Source organism: Panthera tigris, chromosome B1 (assembly GCF_018350195.1).
Source record: "Panthera tigris isolate Pti1 chromosome B1, P.tigris_Pti1_mat1.1, whole genome shotgun sequence".
In the NCBI taxonomy this organism is placed as follows: Eukaryota; Metazoa; Chordata; class Mammalia; order Carnivora; family Felidae; genus Panthera; species Panthera tigris.
Window position 1 is genome coordinate 1,779,142 of NC_056663.1, and position 23,005 is coordinate 1,802,146.

Here is a 23,005-nt window from a genome sequence, read left to right on the forward strand (position 1 = left end):
TACTAAAGGACATTTAGGTGAGTGTCGTGACGGTCTCTGATTATTTCCTTAAGATAAGTGTTTTGCAGTAGGATTTCTGCGACAAGGGATGTACAGAATTGTCCGGCATTGGTACGTGTTGGCAAGTTCTCTTCCACAAAGTCGCCAGCGCATACTCTCACCAGAACAGTTTTCTGAAGCCTTTTCTGGATTCCATTTCGGTATTTGCCCCTATCATGCTTTTAGCACGTGTCAACTGGGGAGAAATTGCCCCAGAATGCTGCTTGTGGGCCCGGCAGTCTCGTTCCCCCTGGGTCCCCGCTGAGGGGCCCCTCCCTCCTGCCCCGACAGAGCCTGTCCACCTGACCTCTGTGGTAAGGTGTTTCCTTCAAAACACCTGTTAGGACGTGTTGCCAATTCCAAAGACCGAAGGGAAAAATGAGCACCTGGTATTTAAGACCATTGTTTCTGGACCATCGAAGGTTCATCTGGACCCACAAGGCCACAGCCGGAAAGACCGTCCTAGACTGGCTCAGGTAGCCCCAGCTCTGTCACCTTCTCTCCCTAGAAACCAGGCCACCTCTAAAAGCCTGAGTCTCACGTCCTACCCCCTAGCCCCCCTCCCCTCTCCCCCGGCTCCACTCCCCCCACCCCGGCCCCACCCCCCAGCTGCCAGGTGGCTGTGGAACATTTCCTTCCTGGAGAGCACACATCGCCCCCTGCACAGCATCTGCGTCTGCTGGGGCGATGCTGACCGGGGCCCTGCACCAGGAGCGAGAGGCACTGGGAGTGGAACTGGAGGGGCCGAGGCCCCCTCCCTGCCCCCCATCATGCTGGGACAGTCCGTGCCCCGACTCACCACACCCCCACCCCGACCCAGGGGAGGTGACCCCTCCCCAGCCTCTCTGCACCCCCGCCCCCACCACCCCCAGAACCCACCTGGCTCTGGCTCAGGGGTGCTGGCTCTGTCACCCCACCACCCCGTGGCCGGCTTCCCAGCCCGTGTTCATGCGTCTTTGGCTCTAAGATGACTGGTTCAGATCCCACATTCCCACACTCAGGCCTGTGTGACCGCTGGGTGGAACCCTCTGGAAGGGAGGAGGGAACCCGCTCTGGGCCCTGGGCGCCTCTCTCAGCAGATCCGTCTGCAGCCTGGTGGGACCGGAGCTCTCTCTCCGTGGGGACGCCTGATGCCCTGGCCCACCCTGCAGCACCCCCGTTTGCTTGCAGAGTGAGCGGTTTGGGTTCCATCTTGGGGTCATTTCTCCCTCTCCGTAGTGCCCACCTACTCGTTCCTTCGCAAGGGAACCGCCCTGGACACCCCAAGGGTGCAGGGTCCCCATCCTGGGAGAGGGTCCCCGTGTGGGTGTGCAGGGTCCCCGTCCTGGGAGACGGGTCCCCATGACCGACTTCCCGTGATCTGTGTGAGCACCAGACGCCCGCAGACCGTCTGGGTACAGAGGAGTGAGTTGTGCACCAGTGGAGAAGGCCGTCAGGTTTGGGAGTTTTCTGTGTTCTGACTTCCGGCCCCAGTGTTGGGGTGCCGTGGAGCAGCAGAGGCTCCCTCCCCACTGGGCTGTCCCCTGCCCCAGCCCCCTAGCCTGGGCATTGTCACCAGGACGCTGTGGCCTCTCACGGGTTGGTGGACGGCATCTGTGGGTCTGAGTGGCCTCCACCCTGCCCCGTACACATCCACACGCGGGGACGCGTGCCGGACGGGGACCGCAGGGTGGGCCTGGCCTGGGCAGGGGTTGCGAGGTCCCCTTCCTTGGGTGGCATTTACGTTGTGGGTGATTGGCGTGGACAGAACCGAAGGGGCCTGGGGCCCCGTGGGGCTTGAGCGGAATCCGCTAGTGTTGAAGTCTGTGGCCTCCCTCGTTTCCTGGCGCTTCCTTTCCCTCATCCTCTGCCCGTCGCTTCCGCCACCCGCATAGTCCCTGGCACTGAATGCTAGCGCGTCTCTGCTCCCGCGGCGGCTGAGTCTGTGTTCTTTTCACCGTTAGAAAACGAGGTGAAATACGACAGGAACAACAACGAAGAGGACGAGGGGGAGCAGTTCGATTTCGACAGCGGAGACGAGATTCCAGAAGCGGATCGGCCAGCCGCGGGTGCCCCGGCCAGTGGGGGGGGCGCGGATGCCGCGTCTGGCTCAGGTGAGTCCCCGGGCCACCCCCAGCGCCCGTGGCCCAGCGGCCAGCTCGTCCTCACCGCGGGTGAGTGACGTGGGGGGAAGTCGGTGTCCTCGAGTGGGACGTGAGCTGTGATGGCTCATTGGAGTTTGGCCGCGCTCCTTTGGTCCCTGGCATTTCCCACGGGCGTCAGGCTGCTCGGCGGCCCCTGGCAGCCTCTCGGAGGGGGTGGGTATTGGCCACATCTCAGCACCGTGTTGCTGTGTGGTGGGAAACGTTTCTGAAACTAACGCTCTTTGAGATGCATGGAGTCCGTGTTGGATCCTGGAGGTGGCTGCTTTTGTCCCGACCACGAGGGCTGGTTTCTTGTCCACAGCGAGGGCTCTCCGCACAGTCAGTGGCTCCCCTGGTCCGGCAGCTTCTACCTGATGCCTGTCAGCAGAGAAGCGGCCCTGGGAGCTGCCAGGCCCTGGGGTGTCGCACGCTGACCCCAGCGATGCTCCGCCCTGTACTCCCAGATCTGGGCGTCTCCTGGGTGCCCTGGTGTTGCGTGCCCTTTGGGGGGGGGCGTGGCTCTACTTGTCCTCCCTTCCTCCACACTGTGTGTTTGCCTCCAGGAGGTGAAATCGGGAGGGGAACGGACGCGGAGGCCCCGGTGGAAGGCACGACGCTTGAGGTCCCGACACGGGTGAACCCCTACTCCGTCATCGACATCACGCCCTTCCAGGAGGAGCAGCCCCCGCCTGCCGACCCGGATGCCGAGGAGGAGAGCGCCAGCCCGCCGGTGCCCAGCGGGTACTCGGTGCCCGTGCCCTGTGGCTATGCTGTGCCCTGCAACCTCCCGCTGCTCGTGCCGGCCTACTCCAGCCCCGTCGTCATCCGCGCCGCGTCCCTGGAAGAGGAAGGTAGTGTCCTCCTCCTCGCCGCGCACTGCGGGCCGTGACCGCCTGTCGTCCGTGAGTCCTGCAGTCCTCCGTGTTCTGGTAGAGCCGCCGGAGCCGGCCCGGGTCACCTTCCCCCGGCAGGTGCCTGTGGGTCCGCGTGCGTGAGGGCAGCGGGACGTTCAAGTACGGCCCTCCCTGAGCAGAGGGCGGCCTGTTCCGTTCCGAGTGTGGCCAGTGAGGCAGCCCAGCCGAGCGTTTGTTCTCTCGCCGAGATCTGCGTGTGTTCCCTATCCGAGGACGCAGCACGGGCGCTGTCCCAGGTGTAGAGGCTCTCAGGGACGCGAGGCTGCTCGGACACGGAATCACAGCTTGTGCGAGATTTCAGTAAACACGTTCTCTCCTTCCCAGTTGTGACCATTGAGGGGAAAAAAAAGTCTTCGTTAAAGAAGCTCTTGAATTTGTTTGGAAACCACAGGTTTTTCGGGTTGAGGTTTTTCACCTATGCTTTCTTGTAATTGGTAGGAATCTTGGAAATTAACCGTGGTCAACAATGCTATTCGTGTTTTGTGGCCTCTGACAAGTAAGAACGATGTGAAAATACGGAAGTAGATTATGGAATTGAGAGGAGAAGGGGGGGCACCTGGGGGGCTCAGTCGGTTGAGCATCCGACTCTCGATGTTGGCTCAGGTCATCCTCTTGAGGTTCGTGAGGTTGAGCCCACGTCAGGCTCGGTGCTAACAGTGCAGAGCCTGCCTGGGATTCTCTCTCTCTGCCCCTCCCCCACTCTTGCATGAGCACACGCGTGTGCACATACGTCCTGTGGTGCCCTGGCCGGCTTCCTAACCATTTGCACTGTGTGGTTCCCTCGTGGACACAGGGCCGCCTGGCTCTGTGGGCTCGTTCAGCATGCACGTCCTCGCTGAGGCTCCTTCACTCGCATAGAGGCTCCCCTGGGACATGAGCCTCAGAGTCCGGGACAGCAGGAACCCGTCGTCTTCCCCACTGCCCAGAACCAACACTGAGCCTCCACTTTCGTTCGTTAGTGGTCCTCCAGTGGCCAGAGACTCATGGTGCTCTGCCTCGTGGCATGGGCTTCCAGATCCTTCCAGAACAGTGAGAGATGGGCAGTGTGCGTGGCCAGCGGGAGAACTTCCTCTCGAGTATGCTCACCATACTGTCATCAGAGTTTTCGTTTTAGCAGACATCACCTCCGGGTGCATCTGCTTTCTCAGAAGGGGGAGCGCCGGGAAGGAAGGTGTTGGGTGGGTGCATTGAGGCACGCGCGGTGTGCATTCAGGGGTGGTGAGAGGGGCCCCTGACACAGCCGTGGGGAAGGTAGTCACCGTGTGAAGTACGCTCGCTGCCAGTCCACATCCTTTCTTCGTTGACTTTGTCGAGTATCTTTGTCTTTTAGGAAGTCATGTGGGCCATTTTTGGGGGGAGTGTGGTGTGGTGGGAAGTCTTTGGACGGGCAGGTCTGAGTTCAGATCGTGGCCCTGCCTCTGACCTGGCATGTGCTCCTTGGCAGACAGCTAGGTTTTCCATGGCCTCGAGAACTTGTTGAGTTCATGCCTCTACAATTCCTGGTGCACCGCCAGGCAAATCCCACCACTGGGTAAGGGGTATTTGTTACTGTTTAGCGGGATCAGGGGACCAGTTTTATGAGTGAGATCTCCAAGCTTATTGCATTAAGCCCAGCCTTCCTGGACCTTGAGTTAACTGCTGAGTGCTTTGAAAGTGGTCAAGAACGTTTGCCTAGCACACAGTAAATTCCTTCTAAAACGGTGTTTATGGACAGTTTCCCAGTGTAGCAATTAACCAGTTGTTGGTTGAGCACGTGGCTAAGCCTGAGCTCATCACCGCTTGGTAAATCAAACCCAGAGGTGGGAGAACAGCAGTCAGCTGGACATGTGTGACAGACTGTGTGTGCGTGTGTGTGTGTGTGCACGTACGTGTGAGTATATAAAAACTTGGTTGCCAGATATCATGAACGTAACTCTCCCTTGAGAATCTTTGGAGGCTCCCATTTAGACATACTTTCCAATAAATCACAATTGTAAATTCCCATGAAAAGTTAAGACACAGGAGAAAATTTGTTTCTTACTGTAGCCTGCTTTCTTTGGGTTTAATTCCAGCTGTTTCAGGAGCCTTTGGATATCACTTTTTACTTTAATCCTGTTTTGAAAACATCTTATTTTGAATCTAACCTAAAAAACCTTAAATCTATCAGTTAATCATTTTTATGCTAAGATAAGCCTATCATTCATAAGAATGGAAAATAGGGAACCATTTTAAATGTAAAAATCCGTTTCCTACAATTTTACCCTAAGCATGAAACTATGATTTTTTTTTTCTTTCCTCACAGAGACACAGGAAGTAGCAGAAGACAGCCCATTTAATTCTTTAAGTTCTGAGGATCCAGCAAACAGGTAAATTTTTTCATTTTACACACATGCTCTGGGTCCATGACCGTTCCCTGTAATGTGGAGTGTGGGACACCTGTCCTGCCTGCCCTCAATGCTGTGAGGTGGTGACCGACCAGGCCTACTCCCCGCCCCAGACCCTCCGCTCCCAGTCCTGCATCCATCTGCTCTCTCGCCCAGGGGCTCCCAGGATGGGTGTCAGAGTACGAGGACTCGGCTAGAGGTTCATACTGTCTGTGTAGAAGGACAGACCGTACGAACGCACATACAGATAGGCCCCAGAGAGGTGGCCCTCCTCGGCCTCCACCCTGGAGATTCTGTGTGTACTTCAGCCTTGGGAAGGGTCTCAGAACCCTGTGGGGCCGGAGGGGATTTTTCAGTGTGTCTGACCCAGCTTTCAGCGAGAGTACTTCAAACTGATTTGATTGTAGACCTTTCTTTCATGCCACTTGCCTTCAAAAACGCTATTTCTCCTCCTTGAGATGCCCAGGAAAAGCCCGTCCTCCAGGCAAACTCCTGCATGCATTTCAAAACCCTGCCTTAGTGTCTCGTTTTATAAAGTTCCCTCTTGTCCATCCAGAGCTGTGTGGGCACACCGGCTTTAAAACTGATTAAAACAGTGCACCCTCACTGTGACTTCCCCTGTCCCTTTCTGCTGCTGGACTGAGAATCCTGTGAAGGGGGAGAGCAGGTTTGACCAAGGCTTAGCACGCCGTCATGCTTGTTGCTTGGCGGCTGTGCAGCCATACTGATGCATTATCCACACCTGTTCGAGGTGGAGCGTCCTGTGGCTTTTGGTACACTGCGTTGTCCGTATTAAAACTGTGTTAAAATATATACAACATAAAACTTGCCATTTGAACCCTTTTCAGTGTAACATGTAGTGGCATCGCGTGCATATACTGTGTCACCACTCTCCCCTTTCAGAATATTTCATCATCTGAGACAGGAGCTCTAACCCTCCTGTGGTAATCTACCGCCCCCCTCCCCCAGCCCCCGACAACCCCTACTCTGTGTCCTGTCTCTGTGGATTGGCCCGATCTAGGTAACTCGTGTCCTTCTGTGTCTGGCTTGTTTCACTCTGCATCATGTTTGCGAGGTTCTCCTGTGTTGTAGGATGCGTCCGGATCTTCCTTTTCAAGCCTGCATAATATTCCTTTGTAAGCACATATGACCTTTTCACTCACCACTCGAAGGACACTTGCTTTGTTTCCACCTCTTGGCTGTTGTGAATCACGCTGCTGGGAACACAGGTGTATGAGCATCTAAGTCCTTGCTCCCTATCCCTTTGGCTCTGTACCTGTGAGAGGAGCACTGGATCTTATGGTGAGTCTATATTTCCCTTTTTGAGGACCAGCAATCTCTTTATCACAGAGACAGCGCCATTTCACATTCCCACCTGCAATGAACTGCTTCCAATACAGTCACCAAATTTATTTTCCAGTTTTTAAAGATTGTAGTCATTCTAGGGAGTGTGAAATGGTACCTCCCAGTGGTTTTGATTTGCATTTCCTTGATGACTAATGATGCTGAGCACCTCATCCCGTCCCATCGCCCATTTGTATGTCTTCTTCAGAGAAATGTCAGTCACGTTCCTTCCCCATGTTTGGGTTGGGTTTATTTGTTGTTGTTCAGTTGTAGGTGTTCTTTATGTAATCTGAATATTAATCTCTCATCAGATGCGTGATTTGTGAACATTTCTTCGCATGCTGTGGGTTGTCCTTTCACTCTCTCGATGGTGTCCTTTGCACAAAGGTTTTTAATTTTGATGAAATCCAGTTTATGTGTTTTGTTTCTTTTATATTGCCTGTGCTTTCGGTGTCCTGTCCAGTCAGTTGTTGGCACATCCAGTGTCATGAAGCTCTCTCGTTGTTTTCTTCTAAGAGTTTTGTAGTTTGACTCGTAAGGGTGGGTGGGTGCCACGTTCTGCCATGTCTCTTAGGTCTAGTTGATTTGTGGCGCTCTTAGCGTCTTCTGCCTGGTGGTTCTGCTGTTGACAGTGCTACATTGGTGTGTCCGGCTGTCACTGTGAGATGGTCCATTTCTGTGTTCAGTACTGTGTATTTTCACTTCATCTATTTTGGGGCTCCTTCGTTAGTTGTATGTTTGTAATGGTTATATCTTCTTGTTCTATTGGACCTTTATTCAATATATGATCTCCGTCTTTGCCTTCTGTGACCTTTTATGAGTTAAAGGCCATTTTGTGGGATCAGTCTTTACCCAGCATTAGAATATCCACCACCTTGCCTGGTCCTGTGTTTGGTGCGTGCTGGCTCTGTTTGTTTACCCACTTTTAGTTGTTATGTCTCAGTTCGCCAAGCCTTTACCGAGTGCCTGGCCTGTGATTGGCATCAGAGACTGAGAGGAAGTAAACCGGTCTCAGCACGCCAGCGAGGACTTCCCTCCCTCCCATATGGCGGCTTGCGGTGTTTCCTTTCGCCCGCACAGGCACCAGCAGAGGAGACGGAAAGCGAGAACGGACTCCTGACTCAGGTTTCGGGTCCTTGACCTGCTGTTCTCACGCTCACCTGGCTTTTTCTTTGGGGTGGTAGGCTGGGCTCTGAACGTAGAAAGACATACTCGTCCCTAAAAGAGTGGTGTCTTTGCAGAGAGGGACGCGCAAGCTCTTTCCACCTGGTTTACATTACATGTGGCAGAGCAGGTCCACCAAGACCCCGCAGTAGAATCACAGTGTGTGTGAGATGAGACACGAGCGGGTGGCGCATTATCGCCGGTGATCTGAAACGTACGGTGGAAAACATGTCTGCTGAAAGGATCGTTTCTTAGAACAAAAAGAACGTGAAGTGGCGTGAGAGGGCAAGCTCAGATTCTCTTCCAAAGCGCGACCTTTTTTAAATCTACGGAAAGCGACCTTTTTTAAACCTGCGGAAACACTCGGGAGCAGTTTAAATATCATCCATTTTTGCTTTAGATTTTCTGTTTTTTTGCTTAACTTCATTTTGATGTAATTTTAGACTTGAAAAGTGTGAGGATGCTTTTTTTTTTTATGTGACACGTTCCTCAACTAAGTGTGGGGACGGACTCAGCTTCTTTTCTTACATGCATCCACAAAGTAGCATATTGTGTCGCACATGCTTGCGTAGCTAAAGTGTCTGTGATCTGGACATTTTTAAGACCTTTGCCATCTTCCCTGGCCCTTAAATCTTGTATTTAACCATTAGAACTTTCAGAAAACTAACAAAAATGATGATAGAAGAGACCACGCTGCAGTGACCCCCGCCATCTCTGTCACTTATCGTGAAGTGTGGCATTAACTCCGTATGAATGATTCTCCTTTGCATGTGTGCGTTTTTCCGAGCTGCCCATGGTTGTCTCTGAGCACTCACCCTAGTTCCAGCCTCTTTCCCTTCCTGTGAAGTGCTCCACACCCCGCTTGGCTCTTCCTTGCAGAGCTCCCCTAGACTGCGGGCCCCTGAGGTTGGTCTTGTCCCAGCTGTGTTGAATGAAGCCGACCTTGTCGTTCTTCTGAATAAAGCATTCCAGAGGCTTGCCGTAGCCTGCGGGACAGCATTCCTATCCCTGTGTGTGACCCTGTGACTTGGCCCCCGGGACCATTGCACTAGAGCACAGCGCCAGTTGAGTCGTGAGCACTTTTTATTTCTGGCGGCGTGAGGTCCCTTCCCGGAGGCGAGAAGGCCCGTCTGTCACTCGGGCGTGTCTCTGCAGCCGGTACCGTGTGCGGCACACAACAGGCCCGCAAGAAGTTCTGGTGAACAACTGGAAGACGCTTCAGGCCCCCTGGAGCAGAGACCTCGTTTCTCCTGTTTCTATTGTGCGAGCACCTGTCCCGGGCACGTGGCAGGCATACAAACCGCTGGGAACGAAAGCTTGAACCTGGTGTCTGTGTTGAGAAGCCGCGGCTGGTCCGATAAAACGAGCACGTGCAGATTCTGACCTGCTGGGTGAGGGGGCAGAAGCCCCCGCCTGTGTCAGCCGGTGGCCCCCTCAGCGTCCCAGAGACCACTGGGGGGGTGAAGCCCCCGGGGCGTTTGGATCGAAGGCACGGCCTCAGTACACCCGCACAAGGGAAAGGAAGGCCCCAGATGTATTACTCACGTATCCCAGAAATGGGGTGTGTGCAGGGGGCCGGGGGAGGGCGTCCCCTGTCCCCGTAGATACAGAGCGAGGTCAGCCACTGGTTCCTAATGAGATGGTTAGGGCGGAGGTCACTGACTTTTCAAGGGCTTAAGTCTAAGTGTTTATTGTAAAAGGGCCCCGAAAAAGCCAAGTGGGAAGGTGTGGTGGGACTGCAGGCGTGGGTCCTTCCATACACGTCCGCGTTGTGGGGTGAGTGGCGGGGTCCTACATAAGATGCATAGGCAGCGACTCAGAAGACGTTCCCAGCACAGGACGCCCGGAGTAACATCTGGGGACAGCGTGCACACGTTGGAGCTCACGTACCCTTTGGGGACATTCGGCAGCGTCCTGACGGGAAGCACGCTCACCCTTGTGGTCTCCCGGTTTGTTTTCTCCCAGTGACGAGCGAGCGCCTAAGGAGGACAGTGCCCTCGCCCGGTGGGCGGCGGACCCGGCCAACACCGCGTGGATGGAGAGTAAGTACACTGACCTCCGGGAAGCTGGCGGGGCCGTGCCCTCATCTTCGCCAGGCCCCGCGTGGACGCCGCCCCAGGGGTCGATGTGTGTTTGCTGGGTTCCGCTGATTATTCCCACGTCCCTTCAGAACTGCATTCGTTTCCCTGAAGGACCAACAGAGCTGCCTGTCGCTGCTGTCCCCAGGCTCTCTGAAGCCCTTATTTTGTTTCCAGTCAGAACATCTCTGCTCCCCCCGTCCCACACGGGTTTCCTCCTGATTGTTTCTTCCCAGTACAGTCCTTGGGTCCTGTCACGATGGTCCCGTGTTCGGGGAACTGATGCTCTTACACGGGCCCGCACTCAGCAAGTTACCACGGAGACGTTACCAGGCATTTTCTTGTGATTCTCACGGAGATGCTTTTTCAGGCTACCATTTTGGAAAGGGGGTGGATGGCTGGTTAAGCCAGCCCACTGTCCAGATGGCATACCAGACCTTCTGTTCCACATGTGGCTTAGAAAGCTGAGCTATTTTTAACTAGATTTGACTTTTAATTTTTTAAAAAAAGTAAAGATGGCTTTTCCAATTATCCCTTTATTATCTACTGGCTCACTAATTTCTGTGTAATTTTGTATGATTGACTTACAAGGAAGAACCATCTTAACAGTCTCCTGATTGTTCAGTTATCTCCTGGAATGTGTCGTGTTCTGGTTTTAATTATGACATTGTCAAACAAAGAGCCTAGCATAAGTAGAGGATTCTGCTAGGGGGCCGCTAAATGGGGATCATTAAGGGGTGAAATTATTTTCCTCCTGTTCGCTAGCAATTTTATTTCCAGAGTAAAATTTGTGTGACTTTCTCCCATTACTTGTTTTATTGCACAAGTGGCAGTTCATTAGGATAACACACAGGTTAGGGGTGCTGACACCCCCCCACAGTAAAAAATCTGGGTATAACTTTTGACTCCTACTGGTGCCTGCTGGTGACCGGAAGCTTTACCAATCACATACACCGTCGATTATATTGTGTGTATGTGTCACATACCGCGTTCTTACAATAAAGTATCACAAACAGGTTCGCGTAGGTGTCACAATCAGATCTGCACGTAAGCGGACTCGTGGGCTTCACGGCCATGGTTTTCACGGGTGCGTAGTTGAGCATCCCACACATTGTCGGGAGTGGAAATGCATATCACGGTTGCAGTTAATCTTATTACAAGGAAGGGGGTGTCTGTCACACGGGGGCCTGACGGCAGGAGGAGAACGAGGGGCTTTCCCCAGTTTGCTGCCTCCCCCTTCCCCCTTCCCAGAATGTAACTGGCTTGAGAGCAGAGGCAGAGTTGGGAGTACTTACCTCATCTTCTTGTTGTTGCTTAGTCGCGGTGACCTTCACGGTTTTCAGTGTGTAAGTAAGACCTCATAACGTGGTTGGTTTCCATGAAGGCCCAAACTTACAAATACTGAAATGCATTTCTAGCTTCACTGCTGTTCTCGTACACGACCTTTTCATACCGTATTCGCTCAGTAGTCTGGCCCGGAAGGATCCCGGCCTTTTCTTAAGAAAACGTGTTACAGTCTCAGAGGACACGAACGTTCCACATAGTGTAGTTGGAGAGACTTTATCCTAACAGGTGAACATTCTCATCCTTGCGTGTGCCCAGTTTTTATATCCAGTAGTTCAAGATATCATAGATGATCGACTTACTTTAGGTTTCCTGTTAACATAGCACCTCTTGGGCTGTCCCGTTGTTTCTGAAACAGTGTATGGCACCTCTGTATTGTTCGTACATTGGAACACGTTAACTTCGTAAGCTGAAAAATATTTATAAAGAGCCACATAGAGACGTGCAGGTGAACACAAAATAATGGACTAAATTGGCCTAGAAACCATAAAATTCCCCTTTCATACCTGGCTCACGTAGAGCGTCATCCTTCAGTCCCCAGAAAACTTCTGCTTTGGGAAGGTGCATGTGTCTGCCCTTTGGAACTAGCTTTCTGCATCATTATAGCGCCGTGTGAGACTGTGGCCCTGAACAGTGGACATTGTACTTGGTGTTGGTCGGTTTTGAAAGTTTCCTTCTTTTTATTCCAGATCCAGAAGAAGCCATTTATGACGACGTGCCAAGAGAAAATTCAGACTCTGAACCAGGTTTGAGTTGTCTGAAATTGAGTTTTAGAAGGTTCAGTTTATCAGTCTTTCCCGCTGGGTGTAAAAAATGAGTAGTCACTGTGCACACAGACCCTAGATTCACAGCTCCTACGGATTTTATTATGTCTTGTAGTGCCTCATTGATACCATGGGGTAGAATATTTGAGCACATAGATGTGTGTGGCTGTATTACAACCTTATTTTATTTTTTTTAACATTTATTCATTTTTGAGACACAGAGACAGAGCACGAGCAGGGGAGGGGCAGAGAGAGAGGGAGACACAGAATCGGAAGCCGGCTCCAGGCTCTGAGCTGTCAGTATAGAGCCCGATGTAGGGCTCAATCTCAGGAAGGTCATGACCTGAGCCAAAGTTGGATGCTTAACCGACTGAGTCACCCAGGTGCCCCTGTGTTACAACTTTAAATAGGATAGTTGATACATGTAAAGCAGAGGGAATTAAAGATGTGGAGTGTATAAGTGGAAAGGTAAGAAATATGGAGGCTGAGTACTAGCACGTATTTGATAAATGATACTAATGAGAAGGTAGAAGAAGGAAGTACCAATACTTTTCTAGAATTCAGGAAGGATCTAAGTTCTCAGATTGTAGAAATACAAGTTCAAAGCAGGGTTAAGCCTGAATCCATACCTAGGCACATACACTTAACAACTGCTGGGCACAAATCAGTCCACTCATATGAATACACAGGTGTTTAAAAAGAGGGAAGCAAAGGCAGTATTAGATAAAGATTGGGGAGATTTACCACTTAGACTCTAAAAACTGTCACGTTGCATTTCAAGGAAAAGGTTACCGAACCTAATGAGAAGCAGACACGACAGTGAGCAAGTAATAACTTTGTGAATGAATCGAAAGGAGTATTGACCACGATAGCAGTAATAGTGTTGTTTCATTTGCAGGGTGGGACCAAAGCCCCAGGCTGTGGTAACTGTCAGCTGGAGGGTGGACTGACCCTGAGCATCTAAAGTCTGTGCGTTTTCCAGGAAGAGCATAGATAATGATGTGTGTTTTTGGCTGTGATAGGTCAGGTCTGCATCTTATGGGTAACTACTAAAAGAACAGAAATGGATTATTTAACTCCCAAACCAGTAGAGAAAACCTCAGTCTGGTAGAAAGCAAGAAAATGGAAAGTAAGAAACTATGGCAAATGGTATGAAAAAAGATGGCAAAATTAGTCTAAATATATTGCTACTTATGGTAAATATAAATTGAATTCAGTGGCCCATAAAAAAAAAAAATTCTCAGGTTGGATGAAGTAGCAAAGCTAGCCACATATTTTTGTGACAGCTATATAAGGATATAAAACATTCGTAGGTAAATGGATGGAAAAAGAAATATAAGACCAATTCCAACGAAAATATAGCCAGTATTACTATAACATATTGAATTTTAGGCTATAAAACATTAGGTTTAGAGTCCTTCACCAGAGAGAATTATAACAGTTCTAAACTTGTGTGTACCTAACAAGATAGCCTCTAAATACAGAAAGCAAAATATGACTGAGAAATAATCAGCAATAGTTAAGTACATAATTAGAGTGGGAGATTTTAAGACCGTTCCCTCCACTGTCTTGGATACTGGATACAAAATTAGTAAACTGTGGAAGAATATAGTATATGATTAACCTAAAGACTGAAATTTCTTTTCAAACACATGGAATATTTATAAAAACCATATAGCATTCCCCAAAGCAAATATTAAGAAATGCCTAACAATTGGCATTTAGGCCTCATTCCCTAAGTAGAAAAAATCAATAGGAAGAAACACTTGAAAGTTAAAAATAATACTAGTGCTTAGCTCACAGACAATGGTGAAAACAGAATGGAAAGTAGAAATATTACGACTTGAATAATAATGAAAATATGGCATAAAATATTATGGGGAAGATTTAAAATAATGAAGAGTTGCAGTCACGATGGCGCCTGTTAAGAAAAGACGGTGGGGGAGTAGTGATCCGAGCCTCTGCTCCGTGATGTAAGAGAAGAGCGGAGCAAACTCAGCGAAAGTAGGAGGACAAAAAATGATAACAGCCAAAGTGTTAGAAAACAAAGAAACAACAGAAAATATCAACAGAACCCAAGAGCAGTTCTCCAAAAATAATATAAAAACAGACAAGCCCCTGGTAGTGTTAGGAAGGAAGGATATTGTCGGGAGGAGAGGGAAGCGAAGGATGGATCAGGAACAAGAAAGTGTGGTAGAGACAAACGCCAGGAAGGGATTCTAGAAACACCTTGATGTCAACTAGTTGAAACGTGGACTGCACCTGAAGTAGAACACGCTAATGTCTAACGATTCACAATCTAGAATGAACTGTTTAATCTGCCCGGCAGCCCACTAGGACCAGTGTCCTCGTCTGAGAATTGCTAAACCGTCAGGGAACAGAGTTCCTCGGCTCTGCGTGTAGTCCCAGCGGGACCCCAGCTACCCAGGAGCAGGGAACCCATCTTAGGGTGTTGGTGTAAACGTAGAGCCCCCTTCGCTTGAAGGGGTGACGCTGAGCATCCTGATGAAAATGTAAAGAAATCAAATCTGGTAATATCCCAACAAATCAGCAAAAGCCGACCTGAACCCTTCAGATTGGTCTCAGGGGGTGACAGACCCTTCAACATGAGCAGGTTCCTTTACCGCCTTTTCCACAGGAACAGACTTCTGGACATAAACCATAGGCTCATCTTAGTATTTCCGTAAAGTGCACTTGACAAGATTCAGTGGCCATTCAATGTTGAAAACTCACGATAGAAGGAAACATTTTCGACCTAAAAAGGACACATTCTTATAATCTACATCCAGCGTACTAACTGATGAAGAGTTAAAAGCACATGGTAGTTTATTCATTCCAAAATGCTTTTGGACGCTGTTACCTACCGAGCACTGGTTTACATAATTAATTAGCACAGCTAACAGAGTCACCCCTGCCCTTGAGATTCCTACGTTGAGGGAGACAAACACTTGACATTTGGGTCCCTTTATAAACAGAACTGGAATTTCTTATCAATAAATGTGCTCCTAGGTAGTTATTTAAATATATGCTGCAAATAAAGTGGGGCTTAAAGACTGGTTTCTGTAAAAACAAGCTTGAAATTTTTATTTTTAGGTAATTTATGCTACCAGGTAGGCCTTTGCCAACACAGAACGTTGATCTGGCCCCTCTAAATCCAAAACACTGGCAAAAGGTCTGCCAGTAGTTTACCTACTAAAGGTGACAGCTGTTCTGCATAGAGCCAGCCACGTCCCTGTAAGGACAGCGCGCGGCAGGGCCCTGATGTGTGTGGACTCAGCCAAGAGTCACTGAACTGTCAGCTGAAAGAATACCTCCCTCGTACTCTCTTTATTTGTTAAATACATAAGAGTCTGTTCAAGGTTCCCACAAATACTTTCAAAACTTTTGTGGCCATAAAAGATGTCTTAATGTGTTTCTTTTACGCAGTTCCCTTGGTATATTGACCCTGATGGGCGTCCACAGTTGCTTTCAGTCCCACGTCAGCCAGGACCCTCCCTGGTTAGGATCACAAAGGGTTCTGGCTCCCTCTGTGGCCCTTTGCTCTTTGTCTCATTAAGCATCTTGGTGCTGCAGTTGTTTTGAGAAACACTTTAGTAAGAGTTAGCTAACGTGTAAATGGTGATACAAACCAGTGGTTCCCTTGCAGGTGTGTTTCCTGGAGAAATTCATGCCCGCTATCCGGGAGACATGTGCAGGGATGCTTCTCTGCAGCACCGTTTGTAAAGAGCCAAAGATGAAGGGGAACATAGTGGCCCCACACTCGGGGAAGGGATTAGCATATGGCAATGAAATTATACAACAGACCATTATAATGCAGTTAAAAATGAGTAAATGGTGTGTTTGTGTGTGTGTATACAGCCAAAGGCAATGTTGAGCAAAAAGCAAGACACACAGAGGTAGGCTGCATGTGGCCTTCGGGTAAACCCACACCTCAGAGGTAAGTGGACAGGCACAAGCCAAGAACGGTTCTTGCTGGCCTGGCGGAGGGGCCAGAGCTCTGGCTGTATGCATGTTGCCTTGTGCTGCTGCCTTTACAGGAGTGGGCACTGAAGCAGGGTTTGGGCGGGGTCTATAGACAGGCCTGCTATTGTATGCTTTTTGGTGCATTTCGATATTTGATAAGTAACTATATTCTTTAGTGAAGTAGGTGGCACTAGATCTTTGAGGTTCCTCCGGCTCTTCAGGACTTCAGCTGTCCAGCTGGTGAACTTGGGGAGACAGAGGTGTCTGAGGGAGAGTGGAGGCCTGTGTGCTTTGTGCAAAATATGGTCATTTTGGGTTAAGTTCTGTCACAATACTGGCAGGATACTGAAGAATTTCTTATGAGATATGATGATGACCATCCAGGGTTCCTTTTTTGTTTTTTGTTTTTTGTTTTTTTTTATTGTGGTAAAGTGCCCACTGCATAAAATTGAGCATTTTAACCAGTTTAGAGTGCACAGTTCAGTGGCATTAAGCACACTCACAGGACTGTGTGGCCACTGCCACTGCAGTGGCACTTCTTAGGTCCGTCCTGGCCCAGGGCAGGTAGCAAGGTTGCTGCCAAGTAAAATCCAGCCACGTAGACCAGTTCTCCCTTCGCTGGCCTTGTGGGAGAAACACAGGCCCTGGGGCTGTGCTTGCTTTTCGGTCTGCTCTCACAAAGCACCAGTCTGCGCATCTGGGAGCTCAGGAGGGCATTGTAATTCACAAAGCATCAGTCATCTGTCCTTAACAAGGCTCTTCAGAGTCCTTGAAAGTTTCAGTGTGCGGGTGAGGCCCAGATAGTACTGCCTTTTCCAGAACACGGAGAAGCATTATTTTCCCACATTCTGACTGCTGAGTGGAGATGTACCTGAGTTAGAGGTGGTCCATGGTGCCTGGCGTCGGTAGCTCCTGCCTCCCCAAGATGGACAAGCCATCCAGCCCGCCTGAGAGCAGGGCTCACAGTAGAGCAGGACCCTCGGCCGTCTTCCCCAGAGCCAGGACCAGCCGCCCGGTTGACCTGGGTGTACCTGCAGCTTGCCTCCGCCCCCACAGGCTGGACGTCCCTCTGCAGGTGTGAGCAACCCCGCCCGGCTATTCGTCCGGACTTGTTTCCCGCACAAAGAGTAGCCCGATGTCCACAGGGGTTCATGGAGGGAGGAGGGAGTGCTAGTCGGGCAGCCTCAGGATTCATGAGCCGCACCAGGGGACAGTGCACAGGCACATTTCTGCATTTGCATGCCTCCTGCCGACCAGGCCATGGAGGTCACAACGTCCTTCCCATGGCAACCTGCCTTTATCAGGATGGCTCTCGGCCCCGACCTGCGTGGCAGCTGAGTCAGGGTCTGGCCACATCCCTGGAATCCACCTGCCCTGTTGACCCAGTTGCCCAGTTGGTGGTCATCTAGGGCAGATACGCTGACCTGCGGCTGACCCACGCTCCTGTGGCTTCTGGAAAATGAGCTCATTTTCAAATGTTGCATGTTCTTACCCAGATGACATTTACTCTCAGAGCCTTTAACCAGAAGTTTGGATTTCTGTTTTATATTCAAAATTAATCTGAATTCGGTGGAGAGAGAACGTGAGGACAAGTAATCCGAGATCCTCAGTGACAACCTTGTATCTACTTTTCATTTCCAGTGAAAGCAAATATTTGCCTCTAAATGTCATTATACCTACAAAGCTTGCTCTTGGCCCTAGAGAATCTATTAATCGAGGTTTAATTACTGAAAAATTTTTAAGGCCAAGTTTTATTACAGAGGATGACTGAAGATGCATATGGAATAAATCCTTTAAGTGTTCATTTCGAAAGAGAAAGAGTGTGCACGTGTGTGCACGCATGAGTAGGGTAAGGGGCGAGAGAGAGAGAGAGAGAGAGGGAGAGAGGGAATCCCAAGCAGCCTCCACGCTGTCAGCACAGAGCCTGGTGTGGGGTTTGAACTCACGAACCATGAGATCATGACCTGAGCCAAATAAAAGTAGGACACTTAGCTGACTAGACCACCCAGGTGCCCAGAGAATAAATTTAATTGGGAAACAAAAATGTATTCCCAGGTGTGGAAATGTCTTTATCTCACATGGTACTCTCCTTCAGTAATAGTTTAAGCAGAAATCACTCTTAGCACATCATTTATACCTGAGAAACTCCAGCTGGAATAACCCTTCATGCTCATGTGTTTAATAAGCAGGAGAACTTAGAGAGACACTGATGTTCCAGAAGTTTGTAGAACGATGTTTTTGTTCTCGGAAAGTCCCAGTGCACAAGACTCTATGTGTGTTTTCTACTTCCACTGAGTATTCTGTAATTGTCAGGGAGTCTCACAGAACTACTTTCTTGGGACCTGAGGCCTTTGCGTGTATCAGAAAGGAAGCGGGCTAGTTGGTAAGACGTGTGCCTTGCCCTGGGGGTGGCCGCAAGGCCGCTTTGCTCCGGGAATTCACTTTTGCAGAACAGAGATTGTGAGACAAAAGATGGGAATTAAAGCCTGCAGAATTTTTAAAGTAAAGAGCCCCTGTCATCGTATTTGGTGGCATAAATGTGTTTTTCACTAATTCTGCATGACTCATGTGATGAAAATATTTTAAAAACAGTAATAGATGAGATTTATGAGACGGTTTTTCGCACAAAGGCAAAACTTAGAACTGTTTCCCGTGAGCCTCACGTGTGCTCGTATTTGAGCATCTCTATCACCCACTTGCATAACTCGTTCATATTCCATGGGTTTATCTTTGTATGGCCGGCAACTTGTTTTGTATTGTCATGGTGGATTCTTCTAGACCAGCAGCCCTCGGGATACACCTGGGGCTGGGGGTTCACCGGAGCGCTGTCGGCCCCGCACGTCTCTGCCCGCACCCTGGAGGGGCTCCCCACCACCTGTATAGGGAGCCGACCCCGAGGCTCCACGCTGCCCCCGCGGGTTTCTGACACGCTTCCAGACCCCAGCTCTCGGTGATCGGTAAAACATAACTAGAGAATTCTGTGTTCTTTTTATTTCCTTTTGGCCTTTTGGCCTTCAGATGAAATGATTTATGACGACGTCGAGAATGGAGACGAAGGTGGAAACAGCTCTTTGGAATACGGATGGAGCTCCAGTGAATTTGAGAGTTACGAGGAGCAGAGTGACTCCGAGTGCAAGAATGGGGTCCCCAGGTCCTTCCTGCGCAGCAACCACAGGAAGCAAGTACGTGTTCAGCCTGCGTGAGAGACACACGTCTCGTGTTAGCACAGGCACGGACTGCAGAATTTTCATTCCGTAATACTGAAGTGCCCTTAAAGACGTTGGTACCGGGTGTGGGGAGGGTGTGAGACGCTGGCCGCAGGGGAGGCTCCTTTATTTCACGTTGTAAGTGTAATCGTAGCAGGATGGGAAGTTACCTTCTTATAAATGAAATCACTCAGGGGGTCCTATGTGACTGTCCCCTCGTTCTTTGTGTTGTGTAGGCAGCATGCTTTCTGTGCTCACTGGACCAAATCGGGTCTCTCTGAGATGCGGCACAAGCCTGCTTCCCTTTAAGGGGCGTTTTGAACTTCCGCGTTTTCTACACAAAAAGGAAGGTCTAAAGATAGAATATGTTACAAAATGATGTTGAGGGCCGGAGTTCCTAAACTGCCCCACGTTCTCTGTCCTGAGTGGAAGGTGTGTGTGTGGCGGGGAGGGGTCTCCGGAAGTGAAGCCCGGAGGAGGAACTTCACAGGTCGCGAGTGTGAATTCTAGAATTGGGTGGTTGTCAGACGTGAGACCTACAAGCGCTTTTGTTGAGGCACATGATCTTAATGAGATTCTGGTTTTCAGTGTTGAGCGGCTGTGCCCGTGCTGTTGGTCGTGGGCTCCGGCTGCTAGTGAAAGGGCTGTTGTGCACCGACATCCCCACGCGTGTCTGCAGATGTCACGTGCTTTCAGTGTGAGGCCGAGTATCGGGCCACAGGCGCACGGAGCCTGGCCCGTGTGACTCTGTGTTGGTGCAGGCCGGGCCGTAGTTGCTGCCTCGCCACCATGACAGCGTGGGTAGATGCCGTGGGCCCCCAGTACGTGGACGCGCGGGTTCTTGGCAGAAGCCCCCACAGACCTCCGGCTGGCGGGTGGTTACAGGGGCCTAGTTCCCGCACTCCGTGAGCTTGCTTTGTGACACTCAGGACGAGCCTTCCGCTTTGGGAAGGTGGCCGAGCACCTCCCGTCCTACAGCCATCTCTTAGACCCCCTCTGCCAGTGGCATTGGCACAGCGGACGCTAAATCCTTTGGTCATACTTGACTCTATGCACCCGACACTCTGGGCTTGAGATTGGAGAGTCGAGCACAGGTTCCGGGAAGAGTGGTGAGGCCACGCCGGTGTCCTTCCGTGGGCGGGTAGGGTGTCCTTCCGTGGGCGGGTAGGGTGTCCTTCCGTGGGCGGGTAGGGTGTCAGGGGCCCGCTGACGAGCTGCTCGCACACTCACTGAACGAACCGTGCTTTCCTCGCCCTCCGAATGGACCCGGGTTACCAGGCAGGCCCTTGAAGTGCCACACGAGAGGCCGCTCGGCAGCAGGTGAAGTGCCACACCGTGGCTCAAGGTGCGGGATAATCAGGCGGGGTCTTCCCACCGCCCTGGCCCCAGCTTGGCTGCACCCTGGGGGCGCTGGGAGCACGGCTGGCATGAGGGAGGGCGGGGGGAGGGGGGAAGGACCTAGCGGTCTCCTTGAAGTCTTGTGTTAGAACGGTCCACTGAGCACCCTAAGTGGTTGAGGTCAACTCAAGAAAGGTCCATTCTCTAGTCAGAATTTGCTCACAGCGCACAGTGTCTTTGCCTGTGTTGACATGGGAGATGCTGTCTCGAGAAGCCTTGAGGGCTGGGTTTCCACGTCTGAGGCGTGCGTGATCACGGGGGACGGCGTCTTACGAGATTTCGCCCCTTCCCCGTCAGCCGAGGCACGTCAGTTTGGAGACTTAAAAATCGGTGCTGCCCACTTCCAAATTCTGACGCCCTGTAGTGCAGTCGTGAACCCCAGTGTCCTGTGCCTTGGTGCTGACATAAGGAATAGTTTTATACGTATTGTATTTACACGTCTGATCATTGTGACGTCATCCACATGGACGTGAATGACAACCCTCAGCCCTTCGTTCACTTTCTTGTCCTGGGCTGGCACAGAAAAGTCTCCAGTCTGGCTCCTGAGAAGCCGCCCCATTTTTCCCTCTCAGGAGTCGGTGGGCCAGAGCTGGGGGCTCCCCGTGGTGCGTGGGCTTCCCCAGACGCCGCCCCCCGGGCCTCGCAATGTACGATCGTCTCAGAGTACCAGAGGGAGCGTTTTTGTGAGAAGATTGTGTCTCTTTATGCTGTAGCTTTCCCATGACCTAACCCGTCTCAAGGAGCACTATGAGAGAACGATGAGAGCTTTGATGGCAAGCACGGTGGCAGCCACAGAGATTCAGCAACTAAAGCAGAAACATGAACTGAAGGTAGTGTGGCTCGCTTCTCGACCAGCCGCGTGGAAAATGCTTGTTCAGAAACAGACCGTACTTTAAACAAGCGCCAAGGAAACTAAGTTTGGCCCTTTCTGTGCGAACACTGGTTCTCAGCGTGTGGTCCTGGGCTTCCAGATGTCACCGAGGTCAGATTAATCGCGAGACACCGTTTGCGTTCCTCTCTCTCGTCCTCGTACGCACGGACGGGAGTTTCCCCGAGGCTCCACTGTGTGTGTGCTGCCCCGGCCGCAAGAGATGGCCAGCCATGCAGAACAGCACTGCCTGTTTTGTGGTTTGGGAAAACACAGTAACTTTTCACGAATGCGTCACTTAGACAACATGGAATGGGCTTATTAGTATTTTTAAATGAATATTCGTAAAAGTTCGATATTTTTTGTCAGTCTCCATTCTTCATCCAGTAAGGGTAGATGAGTGAAAGCCAGATCAACGGACCTCGTTGGGGCCCTTGGCATCTTTCCGGGTACAAAGGGCTCCGGAGACCGGAGGTCGGAGAACCGCGAGGTTTGAATGTGGTGCCAGTCAGTTCTCGGAGATGTGTTTTACAAGGACACTGTCGAGTAATTGTCACTCCCGTTACACCTGTCCGTCTGATGTTCTGTTGTTTGTTCCTGTGTGTTGAACAGCATCTACCTGCAAGCAGACGTTCACTTAGATGTAAGTGTCTCCCGTTATGGTCGCCTGCTCAATTCCAGAGTGTTCTTGAGCCCCGGGCTCCCCAAAGTGGGAGCAAAATGCTGGCAGTCACTTCTTTCCATGGAGCCTCTGGCTGGTTCCCACGTGGGAGCGTCTGGGGCCTGATGGGGTCTTCCGGGGAGCCCCGAGCTCAGTCATTGGCCGTGGGGGAAGCGTGAAGGAGGCCAGCTCCATGGAGGAGTCTGGAATCAAGTGCAGATAGCAGGGCGTGGCAGGGCGAACAGTGTGCGTTGGGGGGCAGCGAGCAGTAAGATGGGGTGAGTGGGTGAGGGCCGGGCCAAGCAGACACACTTCACCCAGCGAGAAGCAGACGTTAGGGAGGGTCAGGAGCCACGGCTGTTCCCTGGCTGCCGTGTGACCTGGACGGGCGTCTCAGCTCCCCGGAACCTGGGTCTTTATCGCAGCTCGAGGACGGGGGCCCTGACTGGGGTCAGGCTGACACCGAGGCTTAGGGGTCTGGCGTGGGGTAAGAAAGGGAGGGGTCTGAAAGGGCCGTGTGGGTCAGGAGACAAAGCCGAGAGGCCTTGCAGGCAGACAAGCACTGGGCGCGTGGAGCAGGGCGGAGGCCACAGGAGTGGCCAGGGAGGTGGCGAGTGTGGTGGAGGGCACGTCCCCAGGATGGGGAGGAAGGGACGCAAGAGAATCCCGGAGTGGCTGTGTCTCCCAGGAGACTGCAGTGGCCGTGTCCTGTGGGGGCTGGGGCGGGGCCCCGGCTAGGCAGCGTGGACGTGGTTCGGGGTCACCCGCTGGGTGGC

General features: G+C 51.3%; 1 protein-coding gene across 11 annotated transcripts in view; it reads left to right on the plus strand.

Moving 5' to 3' along the window:
* The window catches only part of ARHGEF10 (Rho guanine nucleotide exchange factor 10), a 104,445-nt gene that overhangs the window by 24,856 nt on the left and 56,584 nt on the right, over window positions 1-23,005 (plus strand). For 9 of the 11 annotated variants that reach the window (XM_042982830.1, XM_042982831.1, XM_042982827.1 and 6 more), the window contains 7 exons: window positions 1,983-2,132; window positions 2,726-3,013; window positions 5,358-5,421; window positions 9,913-9,989; window positions 12,059-12,115; window positions 19,115-19,278; window positions 21,414-21,530. In XM_042982830.1, coding sequence (XP_042838764.1) covers window positions 1,983-2,132; window positions 2,726-3,013; window positions 5,358-5,421; window positions 9,913-9,989; window positions 12,059-12,115; window positions 19,115-19,278; window positions 21,414-21,530 — 917 coding nt within the window. The remainder of the gene's footprint in view (window positions 1-1,982; window positions 2,133-2,725; window positions 3,014-5,357; window positions 5,422-9,912; window positions 9,990-12,058; window positions 12,116-19,114; window positions 19,279-21,413; window positions 21,531-23,005) is intronic. The other 2 variants (XM_042982828.1, XM_042982829.1) reach the window with 1 other exon arrangement.